This window comes from Haemaphysalis longicornis, unplaced genomic scaffold (assembly GCF_048455015.1).
Source record: "Haemaphysalis longicornis isolate Haplotype H1 unplaced genomic scaffold, Haemaphysalis longicornis Haplotype H1 scaffold_1, whole genome shotgun sequence".
NCBI lineage: Eukaryota > Metazoa > Arthropoda > Arachnida > Ixodida > Ixodidae > Haemaphysalis > Haemaphysalis longicornis.
In genome coordinates, this window is record NW_027526203.1 from 211,426,734 (window position 1) to 211,448,849 (window position 22,116).

Sequence of the window (22,116 nt, forward strand, 5' to 3'; positions counted from 1 at the left end):
CGGGCCATGACGATGCGCCGCGGAAGGATTTTCACCTGGAGCCAGGCATGTTTCGTGCCCACGTGCTAACTTCCTGACTGATTCCATTTGTGCCGACTGCATTTTTTATGTCCGCGTGTAATGCGGGATCGAGGATTCACGTGCTGTGCGAAGACCACTTCTCGTCTCTCGATGCACACGAATCTGGGTGAAGCGGATTTACAAAAAATATGTAAACAACCAACGAAAATATGAGTTAACTAAACGCTCAGGTATGGCCAGCGGTACTGTGCGGTGTCTTATTAGAATTAGGCAAAAATAATGATTTAGGTGCGAACCTCTCGTATCGGTCCCTTTTCGGCCGCAGAATGCAACAATTTCGCGCGCACCACTGTTTCATTGCCATACACTGACACCAGTGGCGATAGCTTAACCGAAAGTGGATGTAACGTTACAACGAGAAGTAAGTTATAACATCACTTCAGGCTATGATTGTGTTTAGTGGCGCGAGGGCTACTAGGCCAAAGAGAGCCAACAGGAGTGTTTGTGTTAGAGCTGCTTGTCTAAAAATTGGTGTGCAGGGCCAATGGGTAGTGACTAAAAGTGGGTATAAAAGCAGTACCGGGCCCAAAACGCAACGCCTTCTAGGCAGGGTGCCTCGAGGAGAACTTCTTGCCGAGGCAAGAAGGCGAGGCCACGGAGCATCACTGAGGAGAAGGCTGCGGTGAACTTCCGGCCATGACGTTACGTTTGTCGTTCAAGATTTTCATCGGCCCCTCACCCATAATGGACACTTTTTTGAACCAGTGGACCATGAAGTGGCATTCAATACTTTTATTTCATTCTCAAGGGTGCATTAACGCAACTCCACGGGGCACTGGCTCGCGCAGGGGGGCAAAAGTGGTTTGGGCCCTCTCCCCCTCCCCGAAATTTTCGAGCCCGGAGGAGGGGCACTAGATGGACGAGTCCACTGACTCTGGGCATCATGAAATAACTCACAATGAATGTTTTTCTACCAAGCTTCGGTATGTGCTTTCCCCGCGACAATACGCCATTTTGTAGTACCTTTGAAAAAAGAAACCCCCCCCCCCCCCAAAAAAAAAAAAAAGGGAAGGTCACATAGCGCATAAACATGCCAGAGAAGTTCTTTTATAATGATTCACCGATTCCCAGTTTAAGACTTGTATTTTTCGTCTCTCTTCTTCCTTTTATAGCTTCTTCGCTCCTTTTTTTCGCAGCCCCCCTTTCTTCCGAAATGAAAGACCTGCGTACGCCACTGCCACGGTGTTTTGTGAAGGACCGGGTGCTCGCGCGCATCTCTCAACCGAGCGCCCAAGTAGGGCGAACCCGATCGACGGCGATGTTGTGTTTATGCTCTCCCCACGACATGACGGGACTTCAAAAACAGAATACGAGACTCCCGCCTTCGTGTTCTTTCCCTTTGTCGTCCATCGGCAAACATGCCGTACTGAATTCATTGCTCTTCGTCCAGTGCCTGCGTCGGCTTGGAGCCCAGTTCGGCCAGATGGAACAGCTAGCGACGGCGGTGCTTGGGATGGCGGATGCCTGGGAGCTCTACGGCAGCAGTCGATGTTTTGTACTTGCACTCCGGCACGCCGAGTGTAATCGTTTCTCAACATAAGCGGGGAATGGGAAAGGCGAGCGGAGGGGCTTTTTTTTTTTTTTTTCGCAGTGTCTAGAGTGCCGTCCGACGGCTCTTTAACTGGGCCTTGCAGTGCCGTCCGACAATTAGCGCAATCAGGATTGTTGTCTGGGAGGGGGGGGGGGGGGGGGGGGGGGGGCAAAGACACACGCCGCATGCATTTCTTAGAAAATCTGGGCCTTGGCGGCCGAAGAAGCAGTTGAAAGAAGAAAAAAAAGCAAATTGAACGGGGTCTTCGCAACAAGAGCAAGTGTACTAAACGGAACATAGCTGATGGTGAAGATACATGTGGACCAACGACGGGCGGCAGCGTTTCTGAAGTGAGACCCCGGCGCCGGCAGCTGCTCCCCGTGAACCCGGCGGACAGGGTTTTGATTTGTTTCGACCGGGTCATTGAAAAGAAAAGCGCATTCTGGGCACATTTTCCGCAGTCCGCAGTCCCGCCAACAACAAAAGAACCCAACACTAAAAGACACAAAGTTTGAACCCGAAAACGCGCGCTCTAGCAAAAATTTTATTGACGTAGACGAAATAGTTGAGACAAAACAGGGAACTAAAGAGTGGAAAGAACAGGAACGGCCGTTGGAAGTAGAGAGAGGGGTCGGAGCCAGGAGCGAACACCACAGGGAGTGCGGAATCTTTTACAACGTGGATACCCGATCCCCAGCGACACTCGGCCAAGACGATCTCTTCACCGCGTAATAGCCGCGTCTTCCGATCGGTCGGCGCGGAAGCACAGGCTACGCTACATGCGTTTCTTAGTAAAACGGGGGCCTTGACGCCCCAAGCAGTTCTAAAAAACAGGGAAAGACAGCAAACGCAACGAGGGCTTCGCAACAACTATTCGCTGCTATACCAGATACTAAAAAAAGGCTGTTCACCTGTCTACCAATATAGAAAACTTTCTCCAACGGAAGGACGAGCTGCGCCGCGCCACAAGTGCCCTCATCCCCTCGTGTGGAACGGACCTCCCCAGTAGACTTGCTCGCTGGGAAGAGGCTTTGCTGCGCAGACTTCGCGTTGGAGTGGCGCTTTCACCTGCTGTGACCCGGGCGTGGACACCACGCTACCATGCCCCGTTCGACGACACCTGCCCCTTCTGCACAGCTCCTGCCGCACAAGCTGATGCGGACCATCTCATATTGGCGTGTCCTTCACTGGCCTCAGCCAGAAAGCGACACCTGAGAGGCACAGGCCTCCTTCCTGGAAGACCCCCCGACCTTCAGCGGTGGCTCTGGGGACCCCACCACCGCTCCCTTCTTGACTTCCTTCGAGAGACGGGTGCCCATGTATATTTGTAAATAAGTTATTTTTATGCCAACGGGCATTCTATCGCAAAAAAAAAACTGCAAAATACGGTTTACACGGCGAAGCCTCTTTCGAGGAACAAAGACAGGGCCCAAACTTAAAGGGGCACTGACACAAAATTTTGAAGGCGAGATAACTTCGGAGATAGATTGGTGGGAACACATATACATCATCTGCAAAATATCAGCGGCGAATACAGCCTAGAACATATTTAAAATCAATTTTGAAGTGTGCGAAACGCAACCGAGCAACCAGCAGAGGACCACGCGCAATTGTAAATAAACAACATCCAAACACGTCACGAGTTTGTGTTTGCCGCTTCCGCACTACCGGCGTTTTTTGCCGGCTCGCCTGGCTCGCCGCTCCAATCGGAGGGCCGGAGGGCGGAGCTTCTGCTCTCGAGAACGAACGACCCGATCGTTGGCGGCGGAGGCGCCGTGATTTCGTCAGCTAATCGGGCAGCTGGCCGCGACCAAAGTTCTACAGCGATTCCAGGCACTCTGTTTCTATTACTGTTTATTACCATTGGATGCGAAAACGCGCCGGAGGCACGAAAAGCTCACTGATCTAGCCGCACGGTCGCTGTGCAGGCGGCGGCCACGGCCGCGAAGTGGCCCAGGCCGGCGCAAGTACCTCGAGTGATAGCTTGTTACCGCTGCACGAAATTGTCCCCAAGTCCCGACCATGGTGGCTTACATGAGAAAGGAGTTAATGATGCGATGGCTGGTTGCATTAAAAATTGTCATCTGCACCGATTACGAGAGCGGCACTCGAATATCCGCCGCAGTGCTGAGCCGAACACATCTGTAGGCGGACCTGTAGGCAGACCGGCCGCCTGCTCCCAGCGCGCGCCTTGCCACCCACCGTCTCGAGCGTCGCGCGTCGTTCTTTAGCCGCGGTAGCATTTGCACTCGCAGCGCCTGCGTCACATCCACAGTCGCTATTTAATTAAGGGCCTCACGAGATCAGTACGTGGGGGCATTCGCAGAAACTGCCGTCGATGCGGATTCGACAGTGCTACGGCGGCTCTGCTCTGTGATATCCCTCCGACGGTCACGTGGTCAGCTTTGTTCACACAAAATCCACAAAATCCATCGTTTCGCGGCACTCGCTGAAACCGAAACTGCGACTGGCCGCATTGAAAATGCCTCTAATTAAACAACCGTCGCACGCTGAAGCAAATGAGGTTTCTACAGGTTATAAGTAGGTCACTAGCTACTTATCGCAACAAAAAAATCAAGATGCAAAATTTTTGTGTCAGTGCCCCTTTAAAATACGTCTAAATGTGAAAGTTTACTCAAATTCGATTTGTCTGCAAGTGAACGAAATTTTGCACTGAACAGTCACATTAACACATATTTGTGAAAGCCTATTCAACACAACCTCCTTGTTATCCGTGATCAGTGGTTTTCGTAACTGCGCACGAAGCGTTGCTGCCTTCCTCGCTATAATCAGGCGATATATATAAAGGGAAACCGAACCTTTTTTTTATTATTCAACGGGAGAGGGAGGGCTCACACAGCGCTTGGTGTTGAAGGAAAAACAGTTGTTTAGGCTTTCAAATTAAATAAAACAACTTCGATCTGATCTTGTTAGATTTCATTTGAGGCCAGAAGGCAAGCTCGACAATACTGAGTCCCAACCTATGAGAAATTACAGCGTCCTTTTTCTCTAGAAGACGACGAATGATTCAAACCTCGTGATGGAAGTTGCGCACAGAAGTTCAGAAAGTGGTATAATCTGGCCCTACAAAAACTGTGCTACTATTTGCGGTTTAGCGTGGGCTATGAGGCGTGCCGTAGGGGGGAGGGGCTACGGAATCATTTAAAACCCCCAGGAATTCTTAAGCTTTCACAAATTACTTGCCCACGGACACTTTTTGTATCACTAAAATTTTTTCACATTCTTTTTCTAAAATTATTTCAAGTTATGCGCAAGTTGGTCCGCACAGTCTTCAAAGCACAATCCTAAAATCTCGTGCTCTAGTTTCCTTTTATTTTTTAATGCCAGTCATAAATATTCTTCTTCGAGATTTCACTGCGAATGTCCAATAATAAAAGCTTCCGAGGCTACACACTTCGCTCGGTGAACTTCGGTTTCGTTTCGGTGGAAGAGGCGTGCGGAAGGTGTTTGGGTCGACGGACCTCTGGGGAGGGGCGGTGGGTACGCCCGTCCGACGGCGCTGCAAGCGTACGTATGCTCCCGTGCCGTTTGGCCGGTCCGGCGCTTGAGCGGCTCCTGTACAGAGAGAGCTCTCAGCACACGGCCAGCACGGTCAGCTCAACATCGGACGCTCGCGGGTGGTTATATAAGCCGTTACGTTAATGTAAGCGAGCCGAAACCAAGGTGCAATGTGCGCTTACGCATTCCCACTGGCGACTTGATTAGCACGCCGCGCCACGTCGCAAAGCGATGAGGCGGCCTTAGTCGCTTTGCGACGGCAGAGCCGATCGCTCGTCCCTCGTCGGGCGACGACATCGCACAACCTTAAAGTTAATCACGGCTGCAGAGTCATCTGACGCAGCCGCGGTAACGAAACGTTTGTTAACATCCGCAATGCCAAACGGCGACAAGCCGATGCCCGGATTAAAGTTGGCCTGCCGAGGCGGGCCCGCTGGGCCGGCAAGCAGCGTCCCGTGCTCACCGGCTCTTTGGTCAGTGGTTTCAGCGTACACATGTACCAATCGACGAACAGCGTGGGACTCATCAGTGCGCAGAGACTACTTTGACTTGTCAAAGCAGGTCATCTTCGTAGGTAACTGGATGCATAGCGGTACTGTAGGATGGCTTCTAACGAGGAGTTCGAAGGTACCAGAACTTCTGCGTCTGTGAAAAGAAGCGAACTTTGCGGTCTGGGATACAGGTGTTGTGGCGCGAAAGCAAACGTGTCTATTTCTTCCTGAAATATTATGTTGAAAATTGTCTGCTTGAGTTCGTTATTTTCTACTCTTCGATTCCAGGTTAGTAGCATGTGTTTTAGAGTGACTTCTACCTGTTTTTTGTCGCGTCCATGTAATTTTCTTTGACTGCAATTGGTTGAAGCACCAAGGAAGTTACATAGATCTGGTAACATCTCCGCTAAACTACATTGTACCTAAATGAAGTCGCATAATCTCTCGTCGCAAGTGCGAACACCGCCTCATCTCGCGACACGCGTCGCGCGTCCGAAGTGCCCGAGTCACTGGGTTAGCGCTATTGCACCTTGGTTTCGGCTCGCTTGCTCGCAGGGATACATTAATACAACGTCTTAAATAACCACCCGTGAGCGTCCGATCTTGAGCTGGCTAGTGCGCCGTAAGAACTTCTTTTCTTTCGTTTAGGCATCTAAAGACGACTGAAGCTCGAAGGCGCGGTGCTGGCCGTGTGCTAAAGCTCCGCCGCTCACTGGCCGGCCGGTCGGACGGCACGGGACGATACGCTTGCAGCGCCGTCGGACGGCACTGCAAGGCCCCGCTAAAGAGCCGTCGGACGGCACTCTAGACCCTGCGTTTTTTTTTCGTGGTTGCTAGCAGCAATAGATCTGCGCAGCTTGCTAAAAGTGGATCCGTAGCAGAAGAGGTATACCATGCAAAGCTGTTCGCAAACCCGTAATTGTCGGCAAAAAGTTTAGCCTACGGAGCCGCGTCCCATGAAATTTCTAAAGCAGTGAATGAAATTGACAGGAAACGCCGAGGTGGAGAAAGACGAGAGGAATTGAAGAAATGCCAACTATATAGAGCCACTAAAGCGCCGACGCTGGCAAACGAAGCAGAGCCAAGACCCGTCAATTATGACCTGAAAGGCTGTTTTCAGCATCTGTCGGCAGCATGGAGGAAAGGTCGGCAGGGAATGTGAGCCCTTTTACTCGTGAGCGTGTGTGCCATAACCTTGAAGATTCGCGGCGCGAGTGCATGAAGCTGGTCGTCAGGATTTGGCACAGCACCAAGACTGAGGTCAGTGGCGCAGCTCTCGCGGCGGAATAATGTGCGAAATGGTGTTTTCTTGAAGTGGGCTAAAAATAATGCAAATAATTACACAGACAATAAAATAAACAATAATCAAATAACGTTGGCCTGCCTCAGAGACGCCTGAGCTTGTTGCCGGCTGAAGCCGCAGGTGTTCCGGCCAGGCTCAGCCCCGAGGAGGCGCAGCGTAAAGCGCACGCAAAATGGACGTTGTTAGCAAACATGCCGCCTCAAGCCTTCTGATTATTTTTTAGGGAAGCAGTTAAACAGCCAGACGAAACCTGCTCGGAGCTCGCGCACAAGCTGCAAGTTTTCTGGAAACCTGGTAAGGAGCTCAAGCGTCTAAAGAACAAGGTGATGTATTTGAGGAAATTCGTGTAGAGCAGTTAAGTAGTACGTATACCGATCACGTAAACGAATGGGTTCTAAATAGGCCATACGTGGACACAGTGACTGAAGGCAGCGGAGCCTGCCGATGAGCACTGCACTGAACACTGTTCTACTATAACAAAAGAAAGTGCATGGGTCCCAGAGGTTTACACAGCAAAGCCTAAATTCCCTCTTATGCCAGCAGTAATAAACGTTTATTAAAACAAATGGAATGTTGAAATAAAGAAGGAATATTCCCAGTTAGGAAGCCAATCGCATGTTTTAGGTGCCAGAAACGAGGGCACGTAACCGAGGGGTGCCGGGATTCAAAGGTGTCTCCGGTCCAATTCTTTCTTTAGCAGGGCGAGAACCTGTTGTCCCCTTACCCTCATGGCATTGAAGCTAACGGTAAGGAATGTGAGGTCTTGCGTGACACGTGCAGCGCATGACGTGGTGCACTCAACCCTATAGTTCAGCTATGGGATAAAAACAAATGGAAAGGCAGGGAGGTTAACCAGGTGTAGAGGTCGGTTGGCTACCCTCCACTGGGGGAGTGGCGTTCAGGGGATAAGAGAGCGGGAACGCGAGAAGGAGATCGGAACGATTTCACAGTAAATTATGTGCGCTTATGCAGGCCTTGGAAAAGGTACGCAGCGAGTGCCAGCAGCAAGGTTTGTTCGGTGAAATCGAGACCGAAGCAGCCGTCTCACACATCGTATTGCCAAGATAGTTGTGTGTCATCAAACAGAGCAGCAAAAAATAAAAAGGAGTATTTCCTCTCTATTAAGATGGATGACCAGCGAATCTGTATAAAATACGCGTCACACACACGGGTAGAGAATGAACATATATTTATTGACGCGATAGCATTATTAGGCTCATTTTCAGATTTTTTCGTGCGTGCTAGCCGTCCACTATCAGCCGTGCTCATCAAGCGTCCGCGGAAGTATGTCATCGCGGCCAGTCGGAAACTGGGGCAGCAAGATACGGTGGTTCGCCTAACTTGGGAATACAGAGCAGCGGCAACTGGAACGTGGACATGAAGACAATGATACTCTGTCTGCGCAGTGAAGTACTTTCTACACACCGCCGGTAGTTGCGTGCTCGGCAGACACATTCGCCTGCCGTGCCCGCAACTTACGCCCCCACACCAAAGCGCCTATATCACACCGGAACTTATGCGCGCGCGGCGCCAACAATGTGTCACTTGACTAAAAAGGGGGCAAAATATTAAAAAGTCACGCTGTCAGAAAAGCAAGGAAGCCGTAGGATATGAGCGCAACTGAACTAAAATGTGTATTAATACGAAATAAAACTATTCATGCTATGACCAATTACACTAATTACACGGATATTCAAGATACGTTTCGAATTTCCAGCCACCCTGTCACCGCCGCAAGCTCTGTCCGGTAAGCAATGGGTATCGCCAGCTGTTAAAGTTAAAAACTCACACTAAAACAGGTCCTGATTTCATCCCGGAGAACAGTTGTGTAAGAATCCTTAGCACGACCCTACAGATGATGAGCAAAGCCGAACTCACAGTCGCCGAAATACAGAAAACCATTAACCATTTGACCCACCTTATAAAACGCCTTACCAGGGGAAGAGCAGGGATGAAAGAAAAAGAACCGACAAAACTCATGCAGGCAATGATCATGAGCCGGATATCGGAAACTAACCTGCACTTAAGTAAGCCAAGTAAACGCCATCATCACGACAGCCCTCAACCTCCCAATCTTCAATATCACTCAAATTATCCTTAAATCGGGTCTTTATCATAATGCCCTTGCAGAAATCGGAGAGGCCCCTCTCTTAGCACCGAGGCTAGTAGCCTTGCACCGAGTGAGTGAGTGTCTTGGAAAACAATGGCTGCGGCTTAGCTCAGCTAACCCTGGATATGCAAAACGAAAGCTTGGCTTAGCCTGGGTAAGCCTTGGTTTCACTCGTTTAACCTTTGATTTAGCTGCAATTATAATAGAATTCGTCCAAAGCCTGCCCTTGTCTACGGTTGTGGTTCCGCTTCCGGCGTTTTGCGAGCCGAACTGCTCCCTCTTCTTCAGTCTTCGACGCTAGCTTCGCGCGCTTGGCATTCCGGACCCTCTCCACTGAAGCATTTGCCGGGCGATATCCGCGAGGTGGTCAGACGCCGCTTACTGACGACGGCTCAAAGCCTCCGCCTCGCGCGCAACGCCCAGAAAAGACAGCCCGACCTCGCTCTCACGCATGGCCAAGCTCGCACGCGTGCGGCGAGTCACGTGGTGAGGCGGCGACCCAGCTGCGGAGAGCGCATGCGCCAAGCCGGCAGCGGCGGCTAGCGCACGTGCCCGTCGGCGGAGCTCTGTCCGGCTGTCGGGTGATGGGTTGATAGGGGTACGGCGCAGCTGCGGTCAAATAAAAGTCAAATTCCCCGCGACGGCGAATCGCTCGACGAGATCAGTAAAGCTTTGCTTTTCAAAAAAATGAAAGGGCCTTCCTATATATAAGCACATCTCCGTAGAAAAAACGACTGGACGCCATGATGGACATGCCACCGATCCAGCGACTCTTCATATAGAAGCTCTCCGCCTGCCGAAAAACAGATCGAAATCTACAAAAGTATAGGTGACAAAACCAGGATTTCATTCTTCCTAGCATTTGCCGACGTCAGAATGTTCCAAAGTCTGAATGCAACAGTTGTTGTAGTGAACTGCCGTGGCAGTCTTTGTGACTTCATTACCCTCCTACACACAAGAACGGAATGAAGCGGAATTTGGAGTGATCCTCTGGGGATCTGGGCTACCAAGTAGAATATTAAACATCATTACACGGACTCAAAAGACTATTAAACTGTTGGCTGCAGGCACAGCACCTAAATGCTTGAGGAATATTCTCCAACACACAATGATTACAATTCAGACCAGGGGCGGAATTCTGAGCTGCGTCCGTTTTGAAAATGTCCATTTTGCGTACGTTTCAGTGGTGGCTTGGTTGCACTTGCGAGGCCTCTGACCAATGGATGTTATATTGGCGAGTTACATTGGCGAAGGTGTCCAAGAATCGGCCTCCGTCATGTCTCGGTAGAGTGGCGAACGAGCGGCTTGCTGGGGATTTGCCTCCGTTTCGATGATGCAGACCCAGGAGCAAAACTTAAATTGTTTAATGCATGGCGAGTATAGAGAACAGCGATGATGTAGGTAGCAGCAAACTGGTGAGCTTACAACATGACAGCACGAACTGGCAGAGAAACGTCCTCAGAGGTGGCCCACGACGCAACTTGACGTCGCCCCAGCAACTATAGGTCGGCGTCAGTGCGAATGCAGCGCTACCACAGCCAATGCTGCCGCCAGCTCGGCTGATGTCACTTCTCTCCGCGCGCGCTCTATCCTTTTTCTGTCGATCTCTGTCCCCGGATCGCCGACGGCGAAAATTCTCGCTAAAATGACCCACATATTTCTCACGCAATAATAAGGCATGTAAGATTCGCTAGAGAAGCAGTGTTACCATATGGCCAGTGGGGCGGAAGAACGCCGGATGGATAGCGCTAGTGCAGCATTCGGGCATCCTCTTCACAGCCTGACGAACTTGTTTTGCTGCGATGCTTGCGTTTAATGATAAAATTTTAAAAATGGCTGCGCATCTGCTTGCTTAATTCGCTCTGAATGTTGTCGAAGTACGACCGACAGTCTGCTGCGCCCTTTTCAACGTAACTCTTTTTTTTTCTTTTCCTCTCCCATACCATTTACACTCTTCCTCTCCTTCTCTCGCTTCTCCCATGACGCACGCAGTAAAGGTTAGCCCAGCTCAACTTATCCCGCCTTTGCACTGCTCGCGTGGCATCTGTTGTGGCAGCGTACATCTCGACTCTGTTCAACGCCGTTTTCTTAGCATTTTTTGTTTAATTTGTTACTGTACAACGTTTCAACATGTATCCTTAATGAAAAAGAATGCTGCTAGTCCTCTATTATGAACTCATATTTTGCCTGAGGTTTGTTTTGCGCTGAATAATGCGGACATGAATGAGTCAGAGAGTAGCAGTTAATTTGCAATGAAGCAAGCAGATACACGGCCTTTTTCGGGGACGGTTGGGGGAGGGGGGAGGGGCTGGACGAGACGTGGCTGAATTGAATGACAGACAGACAAGTTTCGCCTTTAGGTACCCCAAGAAAGACTGTCGCCTTATAAGGTAACTCTTTGGCATACTCGCTAACGCGTTGGCACGTGCATCTGTCTAGCAGAGTTGGCAATTGACCTCTTGTACTGGCCAATGCGACAATGCCGCGGTGATTCAACAGGCCCCATTTGGGGCGAATTATCAAATTCGCTACGAAATCTTTGCTCGGAAATACCTATTTTCATGGCATATTTTTGCATTCGGTGTACGCCGCTGAACGTTTGTGTTGAGGCGAAAAAAGGGTGCGCACCTGGCCATCAGAACAGCTGTCCCGACAACAAATATTGCCGCCACAGCACCAGAAAGCGGAGTAGATTGTGTAAATTAAAGGAGCCATGAAGAGAAAACTTTTATTCGCAAGATTAGGTGTTTCATAGTACCCCAAGCGCTTTCTCGGAAGCAAATGATGCTTTATTCACTGAGAAATAAGGCAATTTATGGCAAAATTTTAAATCTCCCGCTAAAATTGCACATTCCGTGACGTGAACAATGGCGTCATACGAGCCGGTCCATGAAATAGATACTTAGTATGTCGACTCCATATAGCACCCACACGCGGGAGTCGACCGAGACGGCGGCCATTTTAAAAATACTAGTAAAACCTAGTGCACCCGCAGCCCTAGTCATGGAATCGCCTGATCCGGAGAACAAAACTCTCGCCGAGGAGCTCGGGCTTGCATTTAACAACCTCACACCACTTGAACGCTCAATGCTTCTAAGTGCACGAGCGGCAAGAGTTGTGGGATACGCGGTGGACGGGAAAGCGACCATTCCGCGATAGCCACAACAGACGAACGCCCTGCCGTCGGCACCGCTGCCTCGTCAGCCCCGTCGCGACGGACGAATACAGACTGTTACGTATGTGCCGTATTTTCAATTTCAGTAGCAGTATCGCTTATGCCATTTGGCCGGTGTCGTGTAAGGAAAGCCGTTCGCTCGAGCTCTCTGTTCCGACCAGAAAGATTCGAGCGTCAATGCGCGGTGTGTACGGCAATTTTTTTTTCCCTAAGGTCAGAGCGCTTTGAAAGGCGATTTGACGAAGTCGGCGACGAGCGCCAGCATGTCCGGGTCCCTGCCGTAATCACTTCCTCGGAAATGAAGCGAGCACACTCGTACTTCCTTTAGCTCTCTTTCTCCTCCGTTTGCAAAGTTCACAAAACGTAGCCACTTGCTTCGCCGAGGTTCGTCGTTGGGCAGCACATGAAAGATCTCACCTAGGGGATGTCGCACTCCCTCGACGATTTGCCCGTACTACATGGGCATTTCAAAACACAGCAACGAAATTTCATTGTAAAGTACTCGAACAAACTGAAGTTTTCAGTGGTTGTAAACTGTAAACGAGCTCGTAACGACAGCAGCAAGCCAACACGACCTCCATACCGAAACCTGTGCGACGAGTGGCACTATCTCGTTGCTGCTCTGTGTTCCTTACTCCCCTTGTTTCTATTTTTACCTTTGCTGGTTGGCGATATGACGGCCAACCTCCTGTGAAGGGATTACGATACCAAGCAAGGTCGTGGCTGTGCGTGCTGGGACGGTTCGTTGGCCCCGAAGAGCCTTGAACCGGAAAATTCGTCTGCGCGACGGTGGCAACGGCGAGATGTCGAGCTCGGCCAACGGTAGTTTCGTACGCATTGGCATACACGCTTGCGTGTTCGTTCGGAACTTCAACCGTTTACTCCACCGTCCTTTGTCATAAAAAGAATGTGCAGTATGTTTCACGGGCATTTAGCTCGCTATGAAAACTGTAAGCCCTGCCTAACATGCGTTTGCTTTTGCCGGCCTCCGCCAATCGCAGAGCATTCTCGAGTGACATCATAGGTTCTGTTGCGAAAAATGAGCTGGTGGGTCGCATGGTCATTTCCTTTTTTCCTAATTATGTAGCCTATTTGAGCGAAGTTTGCGTTATAACTGGTGTCGTTATGGTTCTAACGAGGCAATCTTTCGAATGAACCAAACTTGTGTTTTCTCTTCATGGCTCCTTTAACGTGAGACAGCTTGCATGCACCCTCGCCCACCTCTTTTTTTTTACAGTGGAAAGCTGGGAAGGGAAGCAGCTGTACCCTTTTATTTTTTTCATCGAAGTCAATGGGAATATACAAAACAACATAGCTACGTTATACCCAGCTTTCTCTTTCAAAATTCCGACCTCTCAGGAACCTAGCAAGCCCACTTCAGGACAGTGATATTTGGCATAAGCAAGGGGTCAACGTGAAGATGAAAGCACTAAAAGAACTCTGCAGGATTCGGATTATTTTGTGTGTAATTCGCTGTCAAATCTTACTCCCAATGCATTTCTATGGGGTAGTTTGCATGGCTCAGGAACCTAGTCGCGCAACGTGCGAGACTTGAGCACAAAGCAAGTTTTCTCCCCCAGTATTAGCTGCGCAAATAAACTTTACATTTGGCTAAATAACTACATAGTAATCACTGTTGAAAGGACTGCCATGAGTGGGACAACTGCACATGCCTTAAAAGAATCATTTTTCATTTGTGCTTTTTTTTTTTTGCGGCGTTTTCCGGGTGGAATACATTCCCCACATTTTTGTGTCTTCAATCCCGTGCCAGTGTGTTGGCACGAGTCACTCGTAATTTTAAGCATCGACAATATATGAGGCATTACGCAAACACTAACAAAATATTTATCGCGGTGATGCTCTGCATTGTTCTGTTCATGATACCTCAGGTCTTTACCATAGCGCCACAGAACGAACAATTTCTGCAACCAACGGTGAAAATTTAGCTATCATAGAGGTCCAGCACACGATTGAAAAGTGAGTGAGTGAGTGAGTGAGTGAGTGAGTGAGTGAGTGAGTGAGTGAGTGAGTGAGTGAGTGAGTGAGTGAGTGAGTGAGTGAGTGAGTGAGTGAGTGAGTGAGTGAGTGAGTGAGTGAGTGAGTGAATAAACTAAATGTAAAAGAGCTTCAGGCACTTATGATTCTGCACCCGTCCAGTGGAGCCTCCTCAAGTCCAGGAAGCCCTGGTCCGCACTGGCTGCCCAGGTCCTCTTAACCATGGCTATGCTGGACGCAGGGGTCGGTGCTGAAGAGCTGGCTTCCCCCAGTGCTTGCAGGTTTGGCGAGGATTATAACAGATAGGGTTTTCTGACACTCCCATACCATGTGGTAAAGGGTGCCAAGTTGGATGGAGAAACTACAGGTAGCGCAGCAGAGTGTGGAGTGCATGGCATGGAGTAGAGCGCCGTGGGGATAGGAGCATTGCCCTATAAGAAAGTACTTACATGAGGTCCCAGTCGAGGTGACGAACTTCTGTGAGTAGCGCCGCCACTTTGGTCCGGAAGTAGGGCTCAAATCGAATGTCATCTTCGAAGATGATGGCAATGCGATGCTGATTTTCAATCATCTGCAATTAGATCAGTTTGGGAACATATCAACCAAATGTAATACAACAGAATGAATTAAATCACTCCTGTCCGCTTATTGCTCACAGTCTACGCATGCATAGACACAGACCACGTTTTATCCTCAAGTATACTGTCACGAAACCAAAGACGGCGCAGTTGGCTTGAAGGAAAAACAAGTTTATTGGAGCGAATTTGCGCTCCCCTAAAAACTCAAAGAATACACAGACGGCGAAGCAGCAGTCAACAAAGTTACGTGCGCAGGCGACTGTCGGAGAATCGAATACCGCGGCGGCTACCCTAGGAGTATTTGTCTTTCGGCGCGGTTGTTTCTCAAAACGTCGAGTTACAACGAGAACACTGGAGATCAAATAAGATTATTCTAGGGGCTGGTGACGTCAGGGCCACTCTCCCTATCAAAATAAGATAGCCAGTGCGGCATTCAAAAGAAGGGAAAGGATACATGAACTTCGCTTGAAACACTGATAACACAGCCGGGAACCGCCAGATAGGGAGTAAAAACAAAACAGAAGTATACAAACGGAATGCGTGGTTCGCGGCAATATCCACACATCAAAAGAAAATGCCGCTTTTTCTACAGATCTCATCAGGCAACATTGTCCAACCAGACACACTATCTTATGCGCAGCGGCAGCGCACAATGCTACGCGCCCAAGGAAGGAAATCTGACCATCATACACCGTGGCAGCATTACGAGATGTCATCGCGCACCGACTGATAGCTTTTATCATACATTGACGAAGGCTGGCTCTGGTTGTACTGCAGAATCAATTGCGAAGGGTTTGAAGACAAGGCCCACTGGTGTTATAAGGGGGAAGGCACTCGTCGCCGATAGACCGTCTGCTCAAGCTTTGCTCAAACCCCTTCGCATGGTTGTCCAGGTAGGCACAATTCTCACCAGTACCAGCGAGTAGCGAACGGCGGGTCTTGGAGAGCGTTATGGATCAAAAACCGGGAAATCGGATAGAAGTAGCAGCGAGCAATTTAATTTTGGGGGTTCAGAACTCCAAAACTATACCTTGGCTATGAGGCTGGCCACAGTGGAAGGCTGCCGACGTATGTCAACCCCAGGGGATTTTTAACCTGCGCCGAAATGTCAACAGATGGGCGTCTTCGCTTTTCGCTCCCATCTGAAAAGCAGCCACCGCGACAGGAATCGAACCCGCATCCTAGGGCTCAGCAGCACAACACCTTAGCCACTGAGCCACCGCAACAAATTGGCAACGAGCACGGCGGTTTTCTAACGATATTTCGCAATGGATGACTACCAGCCTCTACTGAGCAGTGATTTGCCTAATAATAACTAATGAAAGAAATTATTACCCGCTACCATATGCACAGAACGCATTTAAATTGAGCTAGCATTACCTGTTCGCTTCGTCTTTGTGCGCCTGATGTGACTGTCTTTTTTGTTTTCACTAGTATACTCGGCTGTGTGACCGGTTGTGTGACCGGTCACAACCGGGTAGACACGCAAGAATTGCGACGAGGGATTTCGAGCGAGACATTATAGTGATGAAGAGGGCGACGATCGGAATATGATGGGAAGTTGAACAGCGACATGCGATGGGATGTAGGATTTTGATGAGAAGGGTGATAAGGAATGTGGTGAGTGACGAGTGTGATATTATAGAGTGTGAACAGGAATATCAGGATAGAAGCAGGGTCCACATCATAGCCCCCTGCTCTATATCTACGGGAATACAGAGTGTGACTGTATAATATAGCTTTCTTTATGCTGGATAGCTAATTTCCACAAGAAAAAGATGGTTAAAACTCGAAGCTTTCTCCCTGCAACCAGAGTCAGTCAACGTCCAAAATCCAAACTGCTTTGACCGTGGCAGAATGCCGCAATCGGAAAGACGTCGGCTTCACAACGCGATGGACCCAGGTTCGATTCCGCCCACCAGAAGCGCTTTTTTTTCTTTTGATGCGCTTGAGGTCTTTGTGCAAACCCATCATCATGTGTCCTCTCATTGTGTAGAGCTGGCTTTCCTGTGGTGCGTTTTCGCGCACGGTCGCTAGCTGTCAGTGACGCAAAGAAAGCTTCACTTGAAAAAAATCAAGGGGGAGGAGTTTGCCGATGGGAATAAAGAATTCAAACAACGACGGGAAGTTCAATTATGGTTGTGACGCCGAATTCGACAAGGGCTACAACCTGGTAACACAAGACTTGCGACCACATGGAGAGTGCGATTACACACGTTGATTGATGAAGAGTGGGACTAGAAAGAGAGAGAGAGAGAGAGAAAAAGAACTTTATTCACCCCGAAGTAGGGAGATTTGGGCTCTGCGTGTTAGTCAGCCAGGAGATTTTGGTTCCTGGCGGCTTCTTCGGCCATCTGGACAAGACGTAGATGCATTAGGGGATCGGAGCTACACAGCAGGGTGTCCGAGTGCTCTATGTGTTTGATGTCTACGGGGTGTTGCGCCAGAGCACCCGGCCCAAATTCATTGTACGGGGCGACGCGCCGACAGCGGGGCCGATTCGCGCCTCGACCAAACCAGACCAAACCGCCCGCGGCCGACAAGCCCAAACTTGCATCGCCTCAGAGTCGCCTCTCCTTTTCCCGTCGTGGCGGCCCGGCCGAATTATGCATCGGGCGATTGACCGGCAACCGACATGCCGCTACATGCTGAGACGGCTCCGCTGAGACGGCGACGGCGTCGCCTTCCCTTTCCCCGTAGAAGCAGCTCGGCTGACGCAACCGCTTCACCTCCATTCATCGGAAATTTCAAACTTCAGCCACCGAGAGTCCTAATTGGAGCGATTCAAACTTCTCGGGGCTGCAACAGACTTCCGGGGGTATAAAACCCGCCCGAAAGCGCAGCGAGACAGCACTTATCGGCGCCACTTTTCGGAGGCACCGAGTGGAGAGGTGCTGTCGCCTTTGTGCGAGCCATGTAACACCGTTGTTACCCTTGTACATACTGTATATAAATGTTGCAACTAAGGACTCCACTTCACGACTAATATATATATATATATATATATATATATATATATATATATATATATATATTAGTCGTGAAGTGGAGTCCTTAGTTGCTGCAGGAATACGCACAAAGATTGCCTTAATTCTGCCTTAATTTACCGAGCCCCTCATTTCCCATTTCTTATTCGCTATATATATATATATATATATATATATATATATATATATATATATATAAATATATATATATATATATATATATATATATATATACACAAAGTAGAAGTACGCTCTTCGGAGACTTTATTTCCAACGTTTCGACCTGAGACAGGTCTTCCTCAGGAAGACCTGTCTCAGGACCTGAGAACGACCTGTCTCAGGTCGAAACGTTGGAAATAAAGTCTCCGAAGAGCGTACTTCTACTTTGTATATATATATATATATATATATATATATATATATATATATATATATATATATATATATATATATATATATATATATATATATATATATATATATATACATACAGTGTGTTGCGACGATAACTGGAACACTTTAAAAATTTTTCCTGAGCGATCCGCCGCTCTGTTCACGCTCAAACTTCACACAAAGGTCGCATTTTGTGGTCTATTTTGTTTGACACCGGGAACAACAACGGTAGTTACCTGTTTATTCTGAAAATAAATAAAAACGATTTTCGCCTATGGGAAAATGGCGGCGATTTGGACGTGCGAGCCCGAAAACCGGGTTTTCTGATCGTCTGTTAGCTCATTTCTAGGTGCATTTTCTGATCGTCTGCTGCACCATTTGGCTCCGTACGTGAATCCGAAACATGCGTTTCACTCTGCAGGTGGTTCCGTCGTTCCAACATCAACTTGCGCTGGCTCGCACGTCCAAATCAGCGGCCATTTTCCCATAGGCGAAAATCGTTTTTATTTATTTTCTGAATAAACAGGTAAGTACCGTTGTTGTTCCCGGTGTCAAACAAAATAGACCACAAAATGCGACTTTTGTGTGAAGTTTGAGCGCGAACAGAGCGGCGGATCGCTCAGGAAAAATTTTTAAAGTGTTCCAGTTATCGTCGCAACACCCTGTATATATATATAGCGAATAAGAAATGGGAAATGAGGGGCTCGGTAAATTAAGGCAGAATAAGGGTTGGCAGTCAAGAAAGCCTCGCAAAGCAAAGGGGGGAATGCGGGTATTTCATAGAAACAGATGAAGAATTTTTTGACCCAGAAAGAAAGTGGTGAAAAATGCCCGCCGGGTGGCATCCGAACCCACGACCTGGAGGGTTCGGATGTCGTGGGTTCGGGACCCACGACCTGGAGGTCGTGAGTTCGGATCCCACCCGGCGGGCATTTTAAGTGCGAATGCACTTTATAAGCGACCCCAAACCATCCACCGCCGGCGGCGGCGGCGGCGTCCGCAGTGCTCCTCTATATTTAAAAAAGAAACAGCATCCGGCGCCAGGTTTCGATCCGAGGACTTTACGGCCGCAGCGCGACGCTCTACCGACCAAGCCACGGACGCGACGCTGATATCAGTGTTAGTGACGCGCCTTATATCTTTAACGCATTCAAACTACGTCGTCAGCGGCGTGCGTTGGCGACTCAGCGGCGTTATAGCGGCTTGATAACTGCGTGGTGTACACGTGATACTACAAACCCGATGGAAGAGATGGAAGAGAAGGCGGCGAGGCGGTGGGCTGCAGGGGCCGAGCGCAAGCGCCGCAAGCGGGCCGACAACCGTGCATTCGCACTTTCACATTCTCCCCCTCGGGGAAATGCGGGGGAATTTTTTTTCACCACTTTCTTTCTGACTCAAAAAATTCTTCATCTGTTTCTATGAAATACCCACATTCCCCCTGTTAAGAATCGGCCAACGCCGCCGTATTTTCCCGCATCAGCCACCATGTGGGAATCCACCACGTGTGCCACAGCCGCCCGCGTGTCGGTGAACCATACTTTCGTGTCTCGACATGAAAGGTCAGACACCTCGCGTTGCAACGCGCCTCCAGCGGTTGCCAGCGGCACCCCCAGATGCCAGCGGCACGCCCAAGCATTCTTCACGGACGTGCGCCCCTCAACCGTCAGGTGCCAGCGCTTCGGAGAGTCACGCCTTGACATGCCCGGCTCCGACGTTTCGCTATCGGCGCGATCAACATTCGATAGCGCGGCCCCGGCACCTTTCAAGGACACTCTCTCCCCTCTCTCGGACTCCACGTGCAACGAGGCTATGAATGACTCACGAACTGTGGAAAGAGCGTTGTGTGTGTCTGTGATGTTCGTGGCGTGTGGCTACTTGTTCGCGTTTGACCATTGTTGCTTTTGGGTATAAATAGAAGCAGCCCAAACGATGAAAATCATTCCTGTCTGAGCAGCGAATCCATGCGGTCGCTCTGCTCAAGTCCTGTATTGTAACCTCGCCCGTCGGGGCATTGTATGTTTTTTAAGTGCGATTGCACTTTATAAGCGACCCCAAACCTTCCACCGCCGGCGGCGGCGGCGGCGGCGGCGGCGTCCCCAGTACTCCTCTCCCTAGCAACGGCGTGGAGCGGAGAGGAGCGTCGGTAGCAACGGCGCGGTGACGTCACTTCACCACGTGACCGCGCTCGCTCCGCCTCCTCGCCGTGGCTGCGCGGGTGCGCGCCGCTCCCCGCACCGCTCCTCGCGCCGTGACGTCATGGTATGACGTCACAGCGCGCCTCCTCTCCCCAGCAGCTGCCGCGCGCCTCTCTCTCCACCGTGACGTCACACTCTCTCCTCTCCCCCTCGCTCGGCTGCAGCTGCCGTGCGCCGCTGTCCCTCTCCCCTTGCGCTCGCCTCCTCTCTCAGCCACCTGGCTCGGCGCGCTCGGCGCGGCGTACCCCCCTATATATGCAGCGATAAACTGCCAGACCTCCGTGGGTCGGCTCGCGCGCGCTCACGGGCGAATGCCAACGGATTTTAACTTTACTCCCCCTCATAGCATCACCCCGTGCATTCGCACTTAACCATGTTCACCCTCGGGGAAATGCTTGGGAGTTTTTTGGCTTCGGCTCACCTCTCGCTATGAAGTAAACAGTTACGTTATCCTACTGCTCTGGACTTCTTCACGGCTGCAACAGCGGCTGGCCATCGTACGCGCTACCACTCGTATGTCGGAGGCCACGGAACTCGGATAGGGTGCCCCCACCCGGTCCCAACAACTGGTGTCAGTGCTGGGATGACACGGTCCTAACACTGGTTGGCAGCGGTCGGATGACAACTTCGTGACACCTGGAGCCAGCGGTGCGAGATCCAACACCCAAGACGTCAAGGCGGCTTCAGACTTCGCAGAATTCACGGCGGTCAAGGGTGAGCGCGGGACTTTTCTTCACTGAGTTTTACCAGGCTTCTGAGGATAGCTGGTAGGGCGTGTGTTTTTGTAGCGTGGGTTATTCGCGCAAAACATTTTTTTTTGAGCAGTGGGAAAGCAGTACTCTGGACCGGCCATGAATTTGGAGGCGTTGAAAAAACCGCAGTTGTTGGAGCTTGCAAAAGAGTTGCGCTTCGATGTTACGGACGCGCTTAGAAAGCCAGAGCTGATACAGGCTATACTCGCTGTTGGGGCTGACGATGACGAGCTGTCTGAGTGCATTGAGACGATCAATGGCAGGAAGACCGCTAAACGTCAGGCTGCAGAGGCTGAGCGCCAGCGTGAGGAACGCGAGGATAGAAGGCGAGAACAGGAGCGACAGCATGAGCTGGAAATGAAGCGTTTAGACGTCGAGGCGTCTCGACCTAGACGTCAGAGTGGCAGCAGCGTGCAGTCTGCGGCGACTGAGCGACCTACGCTACGAATGTGTGACCTAATGCGACCCTACAAGGTAGGAGAAGGCATCGGTCTTTTTTTGGTCAACTTCGAGCGTACGTGTGAGACGGCCCAGTTTAGCCGAGACTCATGGCCGCAAAAGCTGCTTACGCTTTTGCCAGGTGAGGCATCCGACGTGATGGCCCGCTTGCCAAAGGAGGAGGCGGAGGACTACCAGAAAGTCAAGTCGAGACTCCTGCGTAAGTACAGGCTGTCAGCAGAGGCGTTTCGCCAGAAGTTCCGTGAAGCCGAGAAAGCTAGGGGCGAGTCGTACTGGGAGTTCGCCTACAAGCTGAGGGCAAATATGGAAGAGCGGCTCAAAGAGGCAGAGGCTTTCGGAGAGCACGACAAAGTAGTTGAGTGCTTCGGTCTTGAGCAGTTTTACCGCCGACTACCGGAGAACCTGAGACTCTGGGTGCAAGATAGGCCAGGGGTAAAAACTGTGGATCAGGCAGCTCAGCTAGCCGACAATTTCGTCGCACGTCGAGGTGCGCAGGGGCCGAAAGACGGCCAAAAAGAGTTCAGGCCAAGGCCTGACAAGTCAGGAC

At 50.2% G+C, this 22,116-nt stretch overlaps 1 protein-coding gene across 1 annotated transcript in view; it reads right to left on the minus strand.

The window, feature by feature from the left end:
* Nucleotides 1–22,116, minus strand: part of LOC144141451 (glycosyltransferase 25 family member-like) — a 263,290-nt gene that overhangs the window by 26,918 nt on the left and 214,256 nt on the right. Inside the window, exon 4 of the mRNA XM_077673010.1 lies at nt 14,655–14,776. Within this exon, the coding sequence (XP_077529136.1) occupies nt 14,655–14,776 (122 nt within the window). The remainder of the gene's footprint in view (nt 1–14,654; nt 14,777–22,116) is intronic.